At 34.0% G+C, this 19,469-nt stretch overlaps 1 protein-coding gene across 2 annotated transcripts in view; it reads left to right on the forward strand.

The window, feature by feature from the left end:
• LOC135842291 (fibroblast growth factor receptor 2-like) overlaps positions 1 to 14,428 on the forward strand; it is a 72,606-nt gene extending 58,178 nt beyond the window's left edge. The window contains exons 2-20 of one of the 2 annotated variants that reach the window (XM_065359678.1): positions 279 to 343; positions 1,708 to 1,943; positions 2,036 to 2,072; positions 3,879 to 3,947; positions 4,030 to 4,187; positions 4,288 to 4,423; positions 5,549 to 5,689; positions 5,796 to 5,990; positions 6,089 to 6,213; positions 6,731 to 6,872; positions 6,953 to 7,051; positions 7,510 to 7,603; positions 7,679 to 7,787; positions 7,873 to 8,107; positions 10,388 to 10,656; positions 10,738 to 10,931; positions 13,051 to 13,191; positions 13,279 to 13,378; positions 13,484 to 14,428. In XM_065359678.1, coding sequence (XP_065215750.1) covers positions 2,042 to 2,072; positions 3,879 to 3,947; positions 4,030 to 4,187; positions 4,288 to 4,423; positions 5,549 to 5,689; positions 5,796 to 5,990; positions 6,089 to 6,213; positions 6,731 to 6,872; positions 6,953 to 7,051; positions 7,510 to 7,603; positions 7,679 to 7,787; positions 7,873 to 8,107; positions 10,388 to 10,656; positions 10,738 to 10,931; positions 13,051 to 13,191; positions 13,279 to 13,378; positions 13,484 to 13,624 — 2,379 coding nt within the window. In that variant the 5' untranslated portion in view covers positions 279 to 343; positions 1,708 to 1,943; positions 2,036 to 2,041 and the 3' untranslated portion in view covers positions 13,625 to 14,428. Of the gene's footprint in view, positions 1 to 278; positions 344 to 1,707; positions 2,073 to 3,878; positions 3,948 to 4,029; positions 4,188 to 4,287; positions 4,424 to 5,548; positions 5,690 to 5,795; positions 5,991 to 6,088; positions 6,214 to 6,730; positions 6,873 to 6,952; positions 7,052 to 7,509; positions 7,604 to 7,678; positions 7,788 to 7,872; positions 8,108 to 10,387; positions 10,657 to 10,737; positions 10,932 to 13,050; positions 13,192 to 13,278; positions 13,379 to 13,483 lie in introns of both variants that reach the window. The other variant, XM_065359677.1, reaches the window with a different exon arrangement.
• The last annotated feature ends 5,041 nt before the right edge of the window (positions 14,429 to 19,469 follow it).

The following is a 19,469-nucleotide window of genomic DNA, read 5'->3' on the forward strand; positions in this document are numbered from 1 at the left end:
AAATTCGAGAGTTAATGTACAATGATGGACCATGTCTAAAAAAATTGTAGAAATTAAATTGTAGCTTTTCAACTTCATTGCGTAAAATTCTGTGAAAGTTTGAACTTTCACAAATCAGCTGGAGGCTCCAGAACAGCTCAAAGCGATTCAAAACCGTTTCCTGTTGTTAGATTTCTACGTTTTACTATTAAATATTAATACTCGTATTCATTTTTGTGCTAGATCTTTATTGTAAATTACCTACCAGTCTAAATTAATTTAATTATTTTATGTTTCAGAAAGTGAAAAAGGTGGAAGGAAGATGCAGTTACAACGTTTCGAATGACACAGTATAATGCATTTGGTGAGTTTTGAAGACGTTTTTATGGCAATGGTGACGGTTTTGGTTTCGGTTGATGGCGATAGTTTTGCTTTATTTTTGAAATTATGGACTTACCTTGTTCTTGGAAAAATCAAATCTGCCTAGTAGTTTCTTCAAGTTGGGAAAATGATACGATATTAGCGACCTTTTGGGGCGATTTTCTCACTTTGTCTGTGTTTTGCAGAGCTGTCGAGACTCGAAAAACGTGTACCTACTGTAGAGAAAATGCCTTTCGAACCCCTCCCCCCTCCCCTATGAAAACTTGATTTATGGAAGACTTATCGTATCTATGTAGAACTTGATCAATAATTTTTTTGTTGAAAATACACAATAATTGAAACGTTTCGACGAAAATTTATTGATAATTTATTATTCATCTCGAGCATATAATTATTTTTCTGGCTCTCCGAGGAATTTGGACCCCAAGTTTATTCCCCCCCCCCCATTTTGACTTGATAAATTCATCCTGAGTTGTCATTTCACGTGACCAAATAAATATACAATTGAGTATAAAATATTTATACGATTTATTTTCTTCATTAAGAAAATGTGAACTGATTGTGTGGAATGTGTGCTATACCTAAAGTTTTTGAAAAATAAGAGTTTTTCCGTTTTGCCAATTCACAAATTTTTCTTACATTTTAAGAACTTTTTGTTATAATTCGCACGCTTTTTAGCATGATTATTGCTCACACTGCATTATGATAATAATTGATAACTAATTTGATAACATTTTTTTACTCGCTTCGCTCATTCTGCGATCACACGCACTCAATCCGTATTGATTTTAGTTCGACTCTATTTCAAATTTTTTGATGTATTTTTGAGCAGCATGTGATACGTTTATGAGGGTGAAATATTTTTGAAGAAGATGGAAAAAAGCAAAATTCTAAAGTAGGTGAATTAATAGTTGCGAGGTATAGCGGTTTTTCTTTTTGCTCTCAAAAACGCACAGCGGCTTTGCTTTATAGTGTATTCTTACTAAATGAAAAGAATTTTGAGTTTTTTCTTTTACCCAAGTATGTTGAGGACCAACACGCACATTAGGATTTTAAGAGTTGAATTGAAGGGGTATGAGTGAGGAGGTCATTGACTCAAGAATTCGCGAATATCTAAATTTATTGGAGAAAGTGAAGAATATCAAATTATCTTTTCCGAGCAACTTTATTCGTGACGGAATTGTAGGTACCTACCTACACAGAAATATATTTTTATCTAATGATAGAAAATTTTCATGGAAAAAACATCAAATGATTCGATGAATTTCTGTGTAGGAATTATGACGACTAAATGACCCACACAAATTTCCGTCAAATCTGTTTTTATCATATTTTATCACTTGATAGAGTGTCAATACAATGGATTTACGTGGTGGAATTACATACGCTGTGATAATGACAGAAAACTTTCACGGAAACATCAAATGAATCATTGAATCTATGCGTAGGATGACCAAAGAATGGCAAACAAATTTCCATCAGATCTGTTTTCATCATAATTCATCACTCGACAGAGTGTCGATACAATGTATTTACGTGATAAAATTCGCGATTCAAGCGAGGTACAAGCAGATACCTACTAGGTATGCATGAAACTATTCGCGACGGGGGAGGTCGATCTAAAAGTTTTGTTAAATTGATTATATTAACCGCACTTTCTTCTGATTTTGCATAGAAAACGATGACGTCATCAATATTTCTATATTCCAGCCGTAAGTAACACAAAGATTTTTTCTAATAATTTGAATTACTTCGACCACAAGTATAAATAGTATACCTAAGTTACAGCTGTAAAACGGCGACGATTCTGGAGGGGAAAATGTATTGGAATTGGCTATTTTAAACAAATTAAGCATCACCAAAAATTAAATAGTAGGTACATCATTTAATTACGAAGGAAATAATGAGATTTTCGATGAATTCTGAGGTTTACTTCCCGAGCGAAGTAAGGGACGTAGGTAACTCAAAATTGTTTAAAAAAATCGTTTATTATTACTAGTTAAATGATACCTATACGTACATAGATTTTATCTAATCGTGGAAAGAGAACGCGTGTTTTGATCATTCTAGCTATCAGCGAGAGGGAATAATGAGCGTTTTATTCCCTTAATTAGATTTGAAATGAACTATAGCATCTGAAATTTGGTTTATGGTTGTATTCGGTATTGTACATCTACATACTATAGGTATGTCCCTTGTATTTTTCGTTATTGAAAACATAATTTTTTGCTTGTTTTCTATTTTGTGGGAGGGGGTGGCAAAAAAAAGTATTAAAAGATTAAAAAATTAATGAAATGAGAAGCATGAGACATCACCTAGATCAATTTTTTAGCCTGGGTTCGAGGATTTCGTCATTCTCCTGACACATGTCCATAACTTTTTTTTATTGATTATCTGGGCAATTCCCCAAATCACGCCATACTTCAGAATTTGACTGATCCTACACGTAAAGTGTTATATCGACACCATGCTTAATAGTTTCCCTCGTCCCAGGTAGGACTGAATTGAACCCTTGTTAGGCTAGAAGAGATGGTCCGTTACCAGCCGAGATTTCATACCCAGTGGATGACTCGGCAATTTACTTTCAACCTAACTTTAGTGAACTTCAACTTGAACTTTTAACCTAACTTACTCTCAAGCCGAGATTGCATAACCACCCCCTAAGTACGAGGCTGATTATGCAGAGCTTGAAGTTTTTTTGCATTCAACCTTCAAGTTAAGAAGGTAGTCTAACCTGGGGGTTTAAGGATTGATTGAGCATTTTCGTATTTTTAGTCAAGTTTTAATTCGTTTTTTAAGATATAATTTGTTTATTCGTTTTTTTACAAAAATTTTCGGTTCGGAGCAGGCTTGCACACCGCACTCAGTAACGTCATTCGGAGTTAAGGATTAAACAAAGTACTTGTACTAGTAAATTTACAATTTTCGAGCTTCAAAAAATTTTTAAATTCTAGAGTGAGAAAAAAATGATCATATCGAAGTTTGTTTATTTTTTGACTTAGTGTATTCATTTCCGCATGCCCTAAATCCTTGATGCCCTGCGGTCTTGTTGTGACAAACCTTGAACAGAAGATTAGGATGTGATGCCTGAGTAGCGCAATCAGCAGATTAAGAAATTGAAAATTGAAAAAAAATCGAATTCGATCAGTTGTAAGTAGAGGAAGTTCCTCCCTAAATCGAATATTTCTCGATCAATACATCGACATAATATCGACAATCTATCGTTAAAGATGTTACTACTGACCCTCGTGGTTAAAATTGAATTTTGGCTCTTAGATTTTGAAAATGTATTTTGCCCCTTCAAATTTTTAAGATAGGCCACAACTTCACATACTTGGACCTTTTTTCTTAGTTATACACGGTTGTATCCAAATCTAAAGTATTAACATCCACTCACCAGACCTTCTGAATATATTTTTCAATTTTTCATCTCATCCTTTTGTGTAAGGATATAAGTCGCAATACAATAACCGAATCAACTCACATTTATAACAACAACGTAAATTACGTATTTGCAGCAATTGTTGCTTTCGGATTAGCAGTCATGCTGACAACTTTCTCTCAGGCAATTTCCGTAAATTCATCAGGTAAAATCAACATTTTTCGAAAAAAATACCTCAAATTTATCTAAAGGTACCTATCTACCTACCTACCATAACAATTTTTTAGCCAACTGCGAAAAACGGATGAAAAGCTACGCGAGTAGCGTATTGTTCACTTGTAACATCACAAAAATGACAAATACGTCGTATTGGTATCGTTTATCACCCGAAAAAATGATGACAATGCTGGAAGATTCATCTGACTTGTCGGATTATGAAGTATTAGTAAGTGTTTTTTTATTTATGTAACATGTACCTACCTAACCTACTTACCTATGCCATCCAGCAGCAAAGGACTCATTTTATTATCAATTTACACACTTAGAAAACATACGAAACAAGTGAAACATGGCTGGGCAGTCTATCCTGGTATGATACTGGATTATATTCTTGCTTAGATCGATCAAAACCGAGAGGGGAACAAGTGATTTGCTGCATTAGGTTGAACGTCAGTTGCAATGGTAGGCCTATTTCAATGTTTTCAACTTTAATAATGTTGATGGTATTTGTACTTCTACTTACCTACGTACGTACATATTACGAGTATGATAACTTCACACTTTTTAGTTGTTTATTATGGTCTATTTTAATTAAAATTGAATTTTTCACCATACAAATTGAAGACGTCATAGCAAAAAGGACATATGTGTGAAAGTTGTATTTTGAGAAAAAACTGTTTGAAAGTTTGAGTGCTTGTGAAGCTTAGAAATGTGCATATTTGAATATGGTGACGATTTTATCTTATTTTCCCACCATCTAACTATATGAAATGCTATGCACCATCAGTCTGGAGGAAACTGTGTGTTAGCGGTAAACGCTCAAACATTTCGAATTGTCCTTTTTGAAGCGAAAAATTGGCCAATTTTTTTTTGGATTTAAACCAGGTAAATACTGGTTGATAACACAAAATCGACCATGAGTAACCCATTAACTCTGAAAAAAGATCGCTATGTAGCGTAAAAAAAAAAAGACAAGTTTTTTTGGCCAATTTTTTTTATTGATTTAAAAATATTTTTGAGCAAATTTTTGGATAAAAAAGTAAATTTTTAATCGACTTCGGAGTTTTAAAATGGCGATATCTCACTGGTTTTTTGACTTTGTGAAGTGGGGGTGGTCTCATATGATAGAGGAAGGTCTGAAGAATATCAATATGGATTCGTCTCAAAAAGGACATATGTGTCATATATACCCCTTTTTGTTATGACGTCTTCAATTACAATGTTGGAGGAAAATGTTTTATGAGCATTTTCGAAGAATTTTTAGCGCAACGTTGTGTGGTGATTTATGGGATTTCGACTTCATTTCTAAAAAAGTTGTCATAGTACGGCCTATCAAAGTAGGCGAAAATATTGATAGATAATCAAAAATTTTAGTCGAATTTTTTCTAGTGTTTTTGAAAAATTTTGCGTATAAAATGAGTATGATGTGAATGTGAAAACGGCGGAGAAGAAGCCAATAAAGATATGTAATAATAAATGTAGTGATCATTTTTTAAATTGATCAATTAATTAATTTTTTTACCAAGATATTTTTACAAACTGTCTTATTTGTACTTAACCACTCAGTCTCACACTTCTCACTTTCAGGTATTGAAATCAACTATCACATGAAACAGCATTTGCAAGAAATTGAGAATGGCGTAGCATCACCATACACGTTGAAAAAAACCGTTGTTTTTATTCCTCGACAAACATACGGGTCATTTTCTTTAGGAAGTTTTACTAGAGGTATACCTTATCTATATGTACATATGTACCTTCGCTCGTAGATGTCGAGAAAATTTTGTAAATTTTGTAACCCATCTGAACTACGTAAATGTCCTATTTTAAACAGGATATCCCAGACCAAATTATTCGACATACAAAACAAATCATGGTGATTCTTTTGGAAAATATCTGAAACAATTTGATGATACAAGCCATTTGTTTCCATCAAAAAACGAGTCGAAAATGCCAACTAATTATACCTTTCGCACGTGCAACACGAAAGGCTGTGTTGATAATATTTTTCACTCTGTTCATCAAACTGGTAAGTAGGTAACCAAAGCCAAGATTATAGAATCTTGATTTAAGTATTTAAAAATTTATTTCTTCATCGTGATTAATACCAAGGTATGTAATTTATAGAAAGTAATACAGTTGTGGTAGGAGAAGTTAGGGGTGGATATGTGACATTCTGTTGCGATGCTGAGCTCAACTCTACCTGGAATGTGCAATGGCTCATTAAAAGAGGAAAGGCAACGAAATATACTGTAAGATATCTAATGCATTAATACATAAAACAATTAGTTTCCAAAAATCAGTTGGGTATTCAACATTTTTCACTTCTAGCCACAGTACCTACTTTTTGACTGATCGATACAGAAAATAATTAATTTTTGACTGATTAATTCGGTAGATAAATAATTCACTTTTGACTGATTAGTTTAGCAAATTATTTACCTACTGAATATCCAGTCAAAAACTGTTGTTTTTAAGAAGTCAGAATGTCGTCAAATCCTACTGTTAAGCAGTGAAATTTGACTGTTTCAAATTTAGAAAGAAAATATTACTCAACAGGGTTGTTATTGATATAAAACTACATGTACTTAGACATGAAATTAAACTAGATTGGAAACTGACATGTAAAATGAGGTACATAAATAATTATGATCTAAGACTTCGATACACCATACACGCCTTTACATTACATTTCATATTATTTAACTTAGAAACCTATCTAATCTACCTACACGTAAAAACTCACTAAAAATCATTTCGCATCAACAGCGTCAGAGACGGACAAATCCAAAGGACGTGCCTTGCTATTTTATTATTAATGTGTCTGATGCGGATGCGGGTATATATGAATGTAGAAAGCAAGATTCAGCATGGACGACGATTGCTACTTTTGAATTGAAAATTGTTAATGGTAGGTAACTATAAACTCACTGAAAAAAATCAATGAAGCATGCAAATCAAATCAGTCGAATAATATGTATTATTTCGCAGACTCTACCGTTGAAACGATCTCTGGCAATGGCAATCTCTCAATCAACGGGGCTACTATTTCCGCTGAAAATGTTCTTCTTAAAGATTCCTTCAGAAATGGTGATTGATATTTCAAGTTTTTTTTAATAAAACACAATAATATACTTGAGCGAATTTCAGAAAACTGAAAGTGAGGCCTAAGAATTATTGATCGAAAGCATTGAATAGAAGAAGTGCCTCGGAACTGAAATATAATTGAATATCTCAATTTAGTGACTAGACTTTATGGAGTACCGTACAAGTTTTCATATTTCAATGGTCAGATGGTCAGATTTTCGACATCATTTCCCACTTGCTGAAATGGGGGGGGGGGGTGGAAAAGAAGTCATTATATCTACCTAATTTATAAAATTAAATTTTGTATGTAGGTAAGTATTTGAGATAATTCTGTGAAACGGATGCCTCGAAAAGCAAAATAAAAACCATACCATTTGCATTCTTGCACTTGCACCTAACACCTAATTCGATTTTTTAACATGTTTTCATAATGAAAATCACTTGGTATTGGGTTTGGAAAGATGGATTGATCACCAACATATTATTTGCCATTTTGATAACAGCATTATTCTTCACAATAATATGCCTTGCCTATTTTTTCTGCAGATACAAAAAGTAAGTAGGTACTTATTTTAATTGAATCCAGTCCCCTTCTCCAACTACAACTTTGATATACGTGTCAATCTACAGGGAAATGAGAAAAAAAGACGCCGAGCTTACAAAAATGACGAAGCTGGTGAAGAAAATCATCATCCAAAAACAAATCCGTATTGATGACGATTCTCCAGATAATATTTTGGTACACACCTTTGATTAGTATACATGAATAAATCTATGATTTAAAGAATCAAACGCGGTTACCTACTGTATTTTTCCCCCAACAGAATATGCCTGTCGTTACTATTCAATGTTTGAGATCTCATACACCCAAAAATGGTATGATTTCTAGCGGAGTATACGAAATGCCTTTGGATGAACGCTGGGAATTTCCTCGACATAATTTACGTATTGGTAGAACAGTGGGTGAAGGCGAATTCGGAATAGCTTTCCAAGCTGAAGCGAAGAATATTCCAGGGCGAGAAAATGAAACAACGATTGTAGCTGTGAAAATGCTCAAAGGTTAGTCTTTTCGACGTCACCATAAACACAGATTAGACAAGTGTTTCAATTGCAAATTTGAATTATTAATTAGCGCTATAAAAGACAGTGGAAATTGATCAATTTTTTTTTTCAAGTTGGTTTTTAAATGATATCAGCATCACGCAAATTTTGGACAGACCCCGTTGAAAAAAACATCTTGCGCAGTAGGCAAGATTAACCGACTTTGCTCTGTTATACAGGAAAATAAACAAATTTACCAAAATTTACGGATTTACCAAAATTTACCAATTTACCAAAATTTACTAATTTACCGAAATTTAGCTATTTACCGAAATTTACCAATTTACCGAAATTTATCTACTAATTCATCAAAATTTACCAATTTACCAAAATTTACCAATTTACCAAAATTTAGCTATTTACCGAAATTTACCAATTTACCAAAATTAACCAATTTACCGAAATTTACTAATTTACCGAAATTTAGCTATTTACCGAAATTTACCAATTTACCAATTTACCGAAATTTACCAATTTACCAAAATTTACCAATTTACCGAAATTTACTAATTCATCAAAATTTAACAATTTACCGAAATTTACCAATTTACCAAAATTTACCAATTTACCAAAATTTACCAATTTACCAAAATTTACCGATTTACCCAAATTTACCAATTTACCAAAATTTACCAATTTACCCAAATTTACTGATTTACCAAAATTTATCAATTTACCAAAATTTACCAATTTAACAAAATTTACCAATTTACCAAAATTTACCAAAGATTTAACAATTTACCAAAATTTACCAATTTACCAAAATTCACGAACTTACCAAAAATTAACCCAGCAATTTACTAACATTTACATCAGTAATTTACCAGACATTGCCCACTAATTTACCAATTTTACCGACTTTTTCCATTTTACCAAAAATTACCTCAGCAATTTACCAACATTCACCTCAGTAATTTACCAGACATTTCCTCACTAATTTACAAATTTTTTACCGAATTTTAAATACCCCAGTAATTTACTGCCAAACGTTTTTATCAATTTACCAAACTTTACCAATTTACCAAAAATTACCCAAGCAATTTACCAAAATTTTTGACCAACTTTAATTACGAGTAATTCACCAAAAATAACTAGGTAATCATTTTATTTACTAAAAATTACTATTAATTCACCAAAAAAAAAATTATCAAAATTTACTTGCTATTTACCAAAAACTTGATGTTTTTTGTTAAAACAAAAATTACACTAGAAATTTTTGAAAAATTTTGATTTTTTATGGCAAAAAAATTTTGAACGGATAAAATTAACAAAAAAATTAACAATCAACAAAAAATTTTCTCCTTTTGACTCGCGCGGGATTCGAACTCCCGACCTCCGGCGCACCGATCCGCAACCTACATTCCCTAACCACCCCGTCTGTTTGGTGGGGGTGAGCCGTTTGCGAGATATAAGGGTTTACACAAATTTCTGCTTATCCTTAACGTTGAAACACACTTAAACGTTCATATCTCGTAAACGGCTGAACCGATTTCGACCAAATTAAAAATTTCTCTAGTTCAGTATCAAAGCAATATTTTGCCATCATCAGTTTCGACTTAAAGTTCGGAGCTTTTGAGTTCAGCGTGACACAAATTTATACATAAATTGATATATAAATAAATATATATATAAATAAATATATCTATATGTAAACTTATCTCGTTTTGCGCCATATGTCTTATCGTGATCAGCACACTCCAAAACGTCAAGAAAACCCACCCCCACCCAAATCCTCAACCATCATGACAAATACAATACCTTACTTTTCCGTTTCACGGCAAAGTCGGTAAAAAAGGGATGTAATGTCTCTTCTTTGAGGATAGTTTTAAATCATGTATATGTTTTTTATTCAAGTTGACTTAATGGTCCATCAAACATGATCATCCGGACCAGGTGTTCAGCCTGATCCGGATCAAGCTTGCTGAATGCTGATCGAGATCTTCTGTAGCCTGATGTCCTGCTCCGGTGAGATGTGTTTGTTTATACGGACATGGACGACATGACATAAGTCATCTTACTTAAATGTTATCTAATGAGGTCTGGTCTGGCCTGGCCTGGTCATCCTGACCAGATTTTTAGCCTATTGACCATAAGGGTGGTACTTTTGCTTCAATATACTTACAATTAGTTTCATAATTACTCGTACTTAATGATGTAGTAGATACAATGAACTAGGTAGAGAATAAGTGAATTAAGATTGCGCATTAACAATAACAAATGAAAAAAAAATGAATTTAGATGAACCCAAAGACTCAGACATGATTGATTTAGTTTCTGAAATGGAAATATTGAAATTACTTGGAAACCACCCGAATGTCCTCCGACTAATTGGCTGCTGTAGTCAAGGAGGGCCCCTGCTGGTAATTACAGAATACGCTGAAAATGGAAACCTTCAAACATTTCTGCGTACACATCCTCAACGGTCGCCCATTAAACTCCCAGAAACTACTCTCATGTCTTATGCTCTGCAAATTGCGCAGGGGATGGATTATTTGGCCTCATTAAAGGTGCATCCGATCGCCTAATAGTTTTTCAATTTTTACAGCATTACGAGTAGTACCTACCTAAATTTAATTTTAATTTTGTAGTGCATCCATCGAGATTTGGCGGCTCGCAATATCCTTGTAACGGCCGACCACACCATGAAAATAGCAGATTTTGGTCTTGCCAGGAATGTAAAGAACTCAGAGTACTATAGAAAAACTTCGAAGGGAAGGCTTCCAATTAAATGGATGGCACCTGAAGCTTTGCTCCATCACAAATACACACTCAAGTCTGATGTGTAAGATGTGAATTATGAGATGAGAGAGTGGGTGGACATTTTGTACACTATGTTTTTGCCGTACAAAAGTAGCTATTGCATTATTGAGCCACAATTTCTGGTAGGAATGTACGAGTATTGTATTACAAGTACTTGAAGGGTGCAGGGAAAGAACCAGATGAGTCACTTTTTTAAAATTTTGTGGTACGGCGTTTTGAAGCATCAGAACTCAGAAAACATTTCAGCTCTAGAGGTACCCTTGGAGGGGAGAAAATGGGTTTCTCAAAGGAAAGGCATTTTTGAAAAAAGTCGTGTTTTTTCACTTCTTTCAGGCTGTCACTGTTACCCAGCCAAATCTGTTATTTGTGTTTTAAAAATTTTTCTTCTAGAATATTTCGCATTTATTGTAAAGACAAGTCCGGTCTGCCAATGATAGGGAAATAGATCAATCATAAATACCTAGACAATAGTTTTTGCCTAAATGCCTACAAAAGTCCTATTATGCTGTTGATATAATATTGCTCGGATAGCAGCAGCGGGTTTACACTGATAGATGAGACAGCTTCACATAATTCCGTCTATGATCTGTCCGAGGACCTATCATAGGGGTGCATTAATACCTAAAATAGGGGTTAGAACTCTAATAATTCACCTATCTACATTTATTCATTAAGCGCCTAAATAAATAAATTAGAAGAATAACAACACCTAATTAGATACACTCCGTGTATTCGATGTAATTGTAATACACACCTTATAATTACAACACAAATAATCGATATAGTTAATTATTTGTATCTTAATAATAACAGGTAAATAAATTCATATTGACATATTATTATGGAAGAAGATATTACTTACGACCATTGATGTTGTATGCTCGGCGAGTACTTTGACGAAACGCGACGAATATAACGATTGTTTTTATATCCCGAAGGTAGTATATGACAATTAATCGAGAAAAGGTTTAATAATATTCAATTAACGAATATTCTAAATATTGACAATAAATACACTTTGACAATTATCGAAGCTGGGTTTAACGCGAGATGATCAGGCTCGACATGTGAGATTATTTCAGCTCACCCACAACAACGCGGACTGTTCTATGCACCTTAGCAAAGTAGATGATAGAACTATAACTTCGTAAGACCGAATTATAAGTAATGAGAGTATCTCGATCTTGATGGCTCGATGCTACATCTTGCCATCTCTTAATTAATCGCGATGTTCCCCTCTCAAGTAGGGGAATCTCATTTAGGAGTAACTCTACACATAGACAGGTAGGGAGATAGGAAATATGGCAACACGTAATGTCGCAAGGCATGATGTCCCTTCACATTATCATGAAAGGTATAATTTCTGAAACTGGGGAAATATTTTGGAACGGAGTGGTGTCAATTTTGGGACCATTGCCAATTTCAAAGATTCGAGAAAAATAGCTAAAATTTTATAAAATTTTCAATAATGATTAGATACTAAAAAATTGGCAGCATTGTCGTTCCAAAATATTTCCCCAGTTTTAGGAATAATAATTATATTTCGATGTAAAGCTTAATCAATGCGAAGTATTGGAAAAGAATAAAACTTTTCAAACACGAATTTATCCAAAAATAAGCAATTTGCAAAAATATTGAACTGCGCAGTAGAACCTTGAAAGTCCCAAAACAGGTTGGGTATACTGACAGGAGTGAACAAACCACGATTTTTTTTCTTCAAAAATGCCTGCTCTTTGAGGGCCCATTTCTCTTCACTGCAGGTACCTTTGAAGTTGATATGTTTTCTGAGTAACTTTCAACTCGAAACGAATGTCTCTGCTGATTTCGATCAAAATCTACTGACTTTTTTTTTGAGGTGATCAACCCTAATGTCGGTATTTACGATATGCTGTTGAAAGTAAGTGAAGAAATGCCCCCGCATGAGTTGACATAGGTACCTACCAGGAGGTGTTTGAGTACATTATTACTAACAAGTTTGGGAACCCCTGCTTTCTAAACGCGCAATTTCCAACTGAGTTTGTTTAGGCATTGCAAAACGGCAAAAAACGTAAAGTATCCAAACTGTCCGCCTACTCCTCCCTCCCTTACAATGACGGTGCTGAAAAAAAAACAATATATTTTCAATGACAACTTTTTGTTAGGTGGTCATACGGCATTCTATTATGGGAAATTGCAACGATGGGTGGTAACCCATATCCTACGATTCGTAAGCTTGTTGAGCTACTTCACGTTCTAAACCAAAATTATAGAATGGAAAAGCCTCCAAACACATCTACAAACATGTAAGTGCAATAACATGGATTCCTTTTAAAATTTCTCTCGTTCTGTAATTTTACTTATAAGCTTACGAATCCGATCACGTGTCGCAGGTATAATTTAATGTTGGATTGTTGGAAAACTGAACCTGAACGTCGTCCAAATTTTTCGACTATTGTGGAACTCTTGACAGAATTATTGACACGTACTGAGGTATGGGTTTAAGTAATAACATGTCTGGATTGGTGAAATATTGGTACCTATGTATGTATTTTTGCTAGGTTGCAATTTATATCGCATTACTTTTCTCCAATACAGGTAATTGATGAGTCTAGCCACCATTTAATAAATTCTGACACTGATGAATCGGAGACGGAAAGCAGCGTTTCAAGTTCAAAATTCTCTGAAGATGAAAATGCAAGTGAAACTGCCTCATTCATAAATGTTTCAGATACATGAGTTTGATAGAAAAATGTTTTGATGTTGTTACTCTCGAAGTGCTCAAAAATGGAGAACTTTGAAAAAAACATTTTATGAGCAGGTATATTTGAAGCTGGTAAATGCTGAAAGTTCTTTTTAAAACTTTCATTTTTTCAGTATACTGTATCCTTAATTTGTAAAAACAAAAAACAAAAAAAATACCAATTGCATTGTAAATATTTTAATTCAGTTGTTTGAGCTTTTTCAAAAATATAGGTGTGCATATCTAATAAGATACATATGATAAGAAGCAAAAGAAATCTCCCACCTTATTTAAGCATGCCTACCATAAGATATTTGAACATATTGTATAAGGTTTATAAGTAATTAAGTAGGTAGGGTAACGATCCTATTTTAATAAAGAATTTTTCATGAATAATGTAAGTTTTGGGAATTCCCAAACTGGAGATCGAGGGTGAAAAACAAAAAGTAATTTAGGCATTAGGTACATACTTACAAATTGAAAGTGTTCGTTTTAAAAATGTAATTTAGGTCACTCGACGTAGGTTCTTTAATTATTATTTCAAAATAAATACCAATTATTTCTTACTTGAAAATGAATTTTGTGATATTTTTTTTTGAAATTTGAATGTAGGTAGAAGGTTGGCAACAAATAAACTTCGATCGAGAGTTTTCCCCAGAACGACAAATTTTTTCGAAAAAAAATCATATGCGGGAATAAATTCTCTGCATAAATGAAAAAATCTTCGAATTGATTTGGCTTTCGACTTTGAAAATATTCTAAATAAAAATGTCAAGTTTAAGAAAAATGAATCTGAATAATTCAACCGTATAATAATACGTCTGATGAATTGCAAAAAATTTCCATTTCAATAAAACGGGAATTTTTATGCTTGAAAAGTAAAAGGCTATCTCTTTGGTATTCACCTTTACCTACCTTATGAATATTTTCAAAATCTGAACCAAGGGCCGATTCATCTCGTAGATGTAATGGGGTAGGGGTCATTCCATGTCAACTCAACCAAAAAAAGGCGATTTTGAAAGTCATGTCTTTCAATTTCGCTCAAATTTTTTTACAATATATACCCACCCACTACCCAGTAAGTAAGAATCCCGCAATTAGTTTGGTCCCAGACCCTTCACGGAGTGGGTGGGATCCGGGGGCTTCCATTATTTTCACATTGTCTCGAGGTACTCAACTTTAGCAGCCCATTCCTCCAAAACTGTGATACTTTGATCAAAACTGATTTCACAGTTCGAAAGGGCATTGCATTTATAACTTCTTAAGCATTTTGAAATTTTCAAAAGTTGAAAGTTGAACTTTCAAATTAAAAGTTCAAATTTCAAAATGACGCTGTAAGTGGGAGCTACCGTTTGAAATTTCGAAAAAATTCCCATGAATGTACCTTTTGATGATTTTTTGAAATATTTAAGTTTCGAGATGGGATCTCTTAATGGAAGGGGAGCAGCCCCACCCCCAATTTTGGGCGAAACTTTTGAAAGAAAATCTGGGGCATATGATGTATTGAATTGTATGTTTTTATTTTTATTTTATTTTTATTTTATTTTACAATTTAGGTCTCTCCAACAGCTAAAGCCAATTACAGGAGAGACCATTTATAATTAAAGAGATAAGACTAAGATTTACTCCAGAGAAACAAGCTTGAGAAATACAAAAATACAAAAGCAAGCAAAAAGGAGAAAAAAAAAAACAAAAAAAAAACAAAACAAAAAAGACAAAAGTAATATCTATAAAAGTAGTGCTTTCTAGTTTCTATCTAAAGAGAATGTAAGAAGTAAGCAAAGAAGTATAACACCAGAAATACTTAGGTATAAAAAAGAAAAGAAAAAGAAAACATAGAGAACTAAAGAAAAATAAGATACAGAATATGAAATGGTTCACAAACGGCTCCCACTGCACCCCCACTCCTACTCCCATGCCATCCCCACCACACGCCTGAAAGCAGACCTACCCATACTAAAAATATCAGCATCTGCACTCCTACAGAGGAAGTCGTCAGAGATACCCATGATGTTGTTCATAGGAGATACCTTCATCCTAAATGTGTTGTAGTTGTTCAAGGAGAATATTTTTTTCTGCCTGGAGTGGATTTTTGGGGCCCAGAAATTGATTTTTCCCAAAAGGTTACTGTCATTTACAGGCCATTTTTTAACATATAAGTGCATGGGCAAATGCCCACCCAGTGACTTAGCTTTGCCCACCCAGTAAATTCGATTTGCCCAAGAAAGTGTTTAATTTGCACTCAAAATCACCAATCTATTCTCTAAATTATTATTTTTTTCAAAAGCTTTTGCCCTCGCTTCGCTCGGGCTAACTTGATTTTCTTTTTCTCAAATTATTCATAACTATGCTTGGAAAGCATTTTTTTTTAAATGTCTGCAGTGGAGACTATTTACTTTAAAATTATTGTTGTTTTACTTCTAAAACCTATAAATTTTGAAAAACGTTTGCCCTCGCTTCGCTCGGGCCAATTCGATACATATTTACTTCTTTGCAATTAGAATTTTAAGACACCATTAAGTAGTAATGAAATTTAGAAAAAGTTGAAATTTGAAAAATCGAATTCTTACATTAAAAATTATGTTCTTCTACTCATTGAACAACGAATTTTCGGAAGCTTCTGCCCTCGCTTCGCTCGGGCCAATTTGGTTCTCTTCTACACAATTAGAATTTCAAAAAATCTGTAGTTGAATTTGAAGAATGTTGACATTAGACAAACCAAATTCTTTCATCAAAATTGACGCTGTTCTGCTTCTAAAATTGCAAATTTTCCAAAACAAATTTGTAATGCGAAAAGCAGAAAAATTCTAGAAATACTCATAATACTCAAAGCATATGGAAAACGCAAATTTTTCATTTTTATCTGAACAGAACAACTTGATTTTAGAGGTGATTTTCTGAAAACCTTTCATGATGTGTAATGATTTTATAAAAACAGTAGTAAAATTCCTGCTTGAATAGAGCGAGAGGGAACACTTTTTGAAAAATTAGATCCCAAAAATGATAAAAAGGCCATTTTTGCATGTTTCATTTCAAATTTTTACTCGTGAGTGGGGGCAATGGCCTTCACCCCTCCCTCTGGCTATGCCACTGTCCCCTTGCCCACCCAGTGAACATTTCTTAAAAAATGGCCTGGTCATTTATGTTGCAGTGGATAAGATCATACAGAAACATTATTGCAATTGTTTCTCTTCTTTTTTCTAATGGTTCCACTTCAAACCCTTCCAAAAGTTCTTTTTGTGATAAGTCATAAGGATAATATTCAAAAGTCTTAAAATATAGGTACTTCAACAGGGTGTCTACCAGGTCGCTATAGCGTTAAAAGTCGCGAAAAGTCGCGATTTTGAAAATAGGGCGCTAAAGTCGCTAAAAGGTCGCGATTTTCGCTAAAAATACCAAAAAGTCGCTATAAATTGTCCAAACTTCGAATTTTAAAAACGTTTCGTATTATTATTCAATGTTAATGCTACTGCCAAATTAGCATTTTAAATAATCATAAAAATTCAAAATTTCAAAAGCTTTCGCCCTCGCTTCGCTCGGGCATATTATTTCGTTTTCTTTAGCCAAACGTTGAGTCTTGATGATAGAAAAATTGACTTCTCACATTAAAAATGATATTTTTTCACTTCTGGAGAATTGTGAATTTTCGTGTTACCAGTGCTTTTGCCCTCAGTTGGCTCGGTTCGTACGGGCCATGTAGGTGTATTTTTAGAAATATGTACCTATTGTAATATTTTGGAAATTATTGTTAGATTGCTGGAGGAGCAGGACCGTCGAGAGTTACCTAGGACTCGCTCATTCTGGAGGGTCCGACAATAAAGAAAGGGCCCGTGATAGAAGAAAAATGTGTTTTTTTACTTTTCAAAAGTCAAATTTTCAAAAGCTTTTGCCCTCGCTTCGCTCGGGCTTCTTTTCTTTTCTTTTTACACATCGAAATTTCTGAAAAAATATCATTCAACTTTCAAAGTTTTGGAGTGAAAGAATGAACTTCTCGCTTAAACAAAAAGAAAAATTAGTGGTTGAAATGACTAGAAAAAGAACAATCGAAGAAATTGAAATTTTAGAACTGAAGAGAGTTAAGTAAATGGAAAAGGAAAAAGAAAAGCTCGAAAATTTGGATGACTATTTATGTCATATGGAAACTAAAAAAGGTTCTTCATAAATTTTTTTTCATGTTACATGGGAACTATTGAAAAATCCCATTTTTTTTGTTGAAAAATTGGGTGTGGGAACTGTCGAAAAAAAACATTTTTACGTTGGAAATTTTTTTTGGGGGGGGGGGGGGGGTACTTTTAACTGAAAAAAAGTCGCGAAAAAAAGTCGCTAAAAGTCGCGAAAAGTCGCTATTTTTGAGAATTAAATTTTGGTAGACACCCTGTTCAAAAATCTAGTTTGAATTTTTTCAAGCTCTTTTATAAATTTTTTAGTATGAGGGAACCAAACTAGTACACCAAACTCCAGAATTGACCTTATGAAGGAGAAGTATAGGACTTTAAGTGTACTTATTCTCTTGAAGTGCACAGAATTTCTGACAACAAAATAGGCCATCCTCCTTGCCCTATGTTTTTGGTGACGCTGAACCCGAATATGACGTCAGATTTTTGATAGGACTCCTCCCATAGCCCCCCGAACCTCCCCAAGGGGGGGGGGGAGTTCAAAAAAGTGTTTTGTTCGTGCGACTCATGGAATAGTATGTTTTTGGTGACGCTGAACATGAATATGAACTCAGCTTTTGGTTCGGACCCTACCCACGGCCCCCAGAAGTACCTCCCCAAAGGGAGTAACCTCCAAAAAAACGGTTACATTCGTGTGACACATGAAATAGTACGTTTTCGATATCGCTGAACACGAATATAGCCATAGTTTTCTGAATCGACCTCTCCCATGGCCCCCAGAACCTCCCCTAATACGTAAGAGTCCAAGAAAATTGTTGGGGGCCGTGGATGGGGTCCAATCAAAAATCTGACTTCATATTCGTGTTCAGCGTCACCAAAAACATACTATTCCATGTGTCACACGAACAAATCAATTTTTTGAACTTTTAACCCCTTTGGGGAGGTGCTAGGGGCCATAGGAGGGGTTCCTATCAAAAATTTCGTGTTCAGCGTCACCAAAAACATACAATTCAATATATCACATGCCCCAGATTTTCTTTCAAAAGTTTCGCCCAAGGGTGCTCCCCTTCCATTAAGAGATCTCATCTCGAAACTTAAATATTTCAAAAAATCATCAAAAGGTACATCCATGGGAATTTTTTCAAAATTTTAAATGGTAGCTCCCACTTACAGCGCTATTTTGAAATTTAAATTTTCAATTTGAAAGTTCAACTTTCAACTTTTGAAAATTTCAAAATGCTTAAGAAGTTATAAATGCAATGCCCTTTCGAATTTTGAAATCAGTTTTGATCAAAGTATCATAGGTTTGGAGGAATGGGCTGCTAAAGTTGAGTACCTCGAGACAATGTGAAAATAATGGAAGCCCCCCGGCCCCCATCCACTCACTGAACCAAAGTAATTGCGGGGTTCTTACTTACTGGGTAGTGGGTGGGTATATTTTGTAAAACAAATTTGAGCGAAATCGAAAGACATGACTCAAAAACGCTGGTTGAGTTGACAGGAATGACCCATAGGTATACCCATCCTGTTCGTGAAAAAATATTGAAGCACATACGAATAAGCATTTTTGTTTTGGTAGGTATATACATATATTAAATATAAATTGAGTATAAAATATTTACACGATTTATTTTCTTCGTTAAGAAAATGTGAACTGATTGTATGCTTATTTCTCGTACCCATCATTTTTATGATAATTTTCATGATAATTGATAACTAATTTGAT

This window comes from Planococcus citri, chromosome 4, assembly GCF_950023065.1.
Source record: "Planococcus citri chromosome 4, ihPlaCitr1.1, whole genome shotgun sequence".
NCBI lineage: Eukaryota > Metazoa > Arthropoda > Insecta > Hemiptera > Pseudococcidae > Planococcus > Planococcus citri.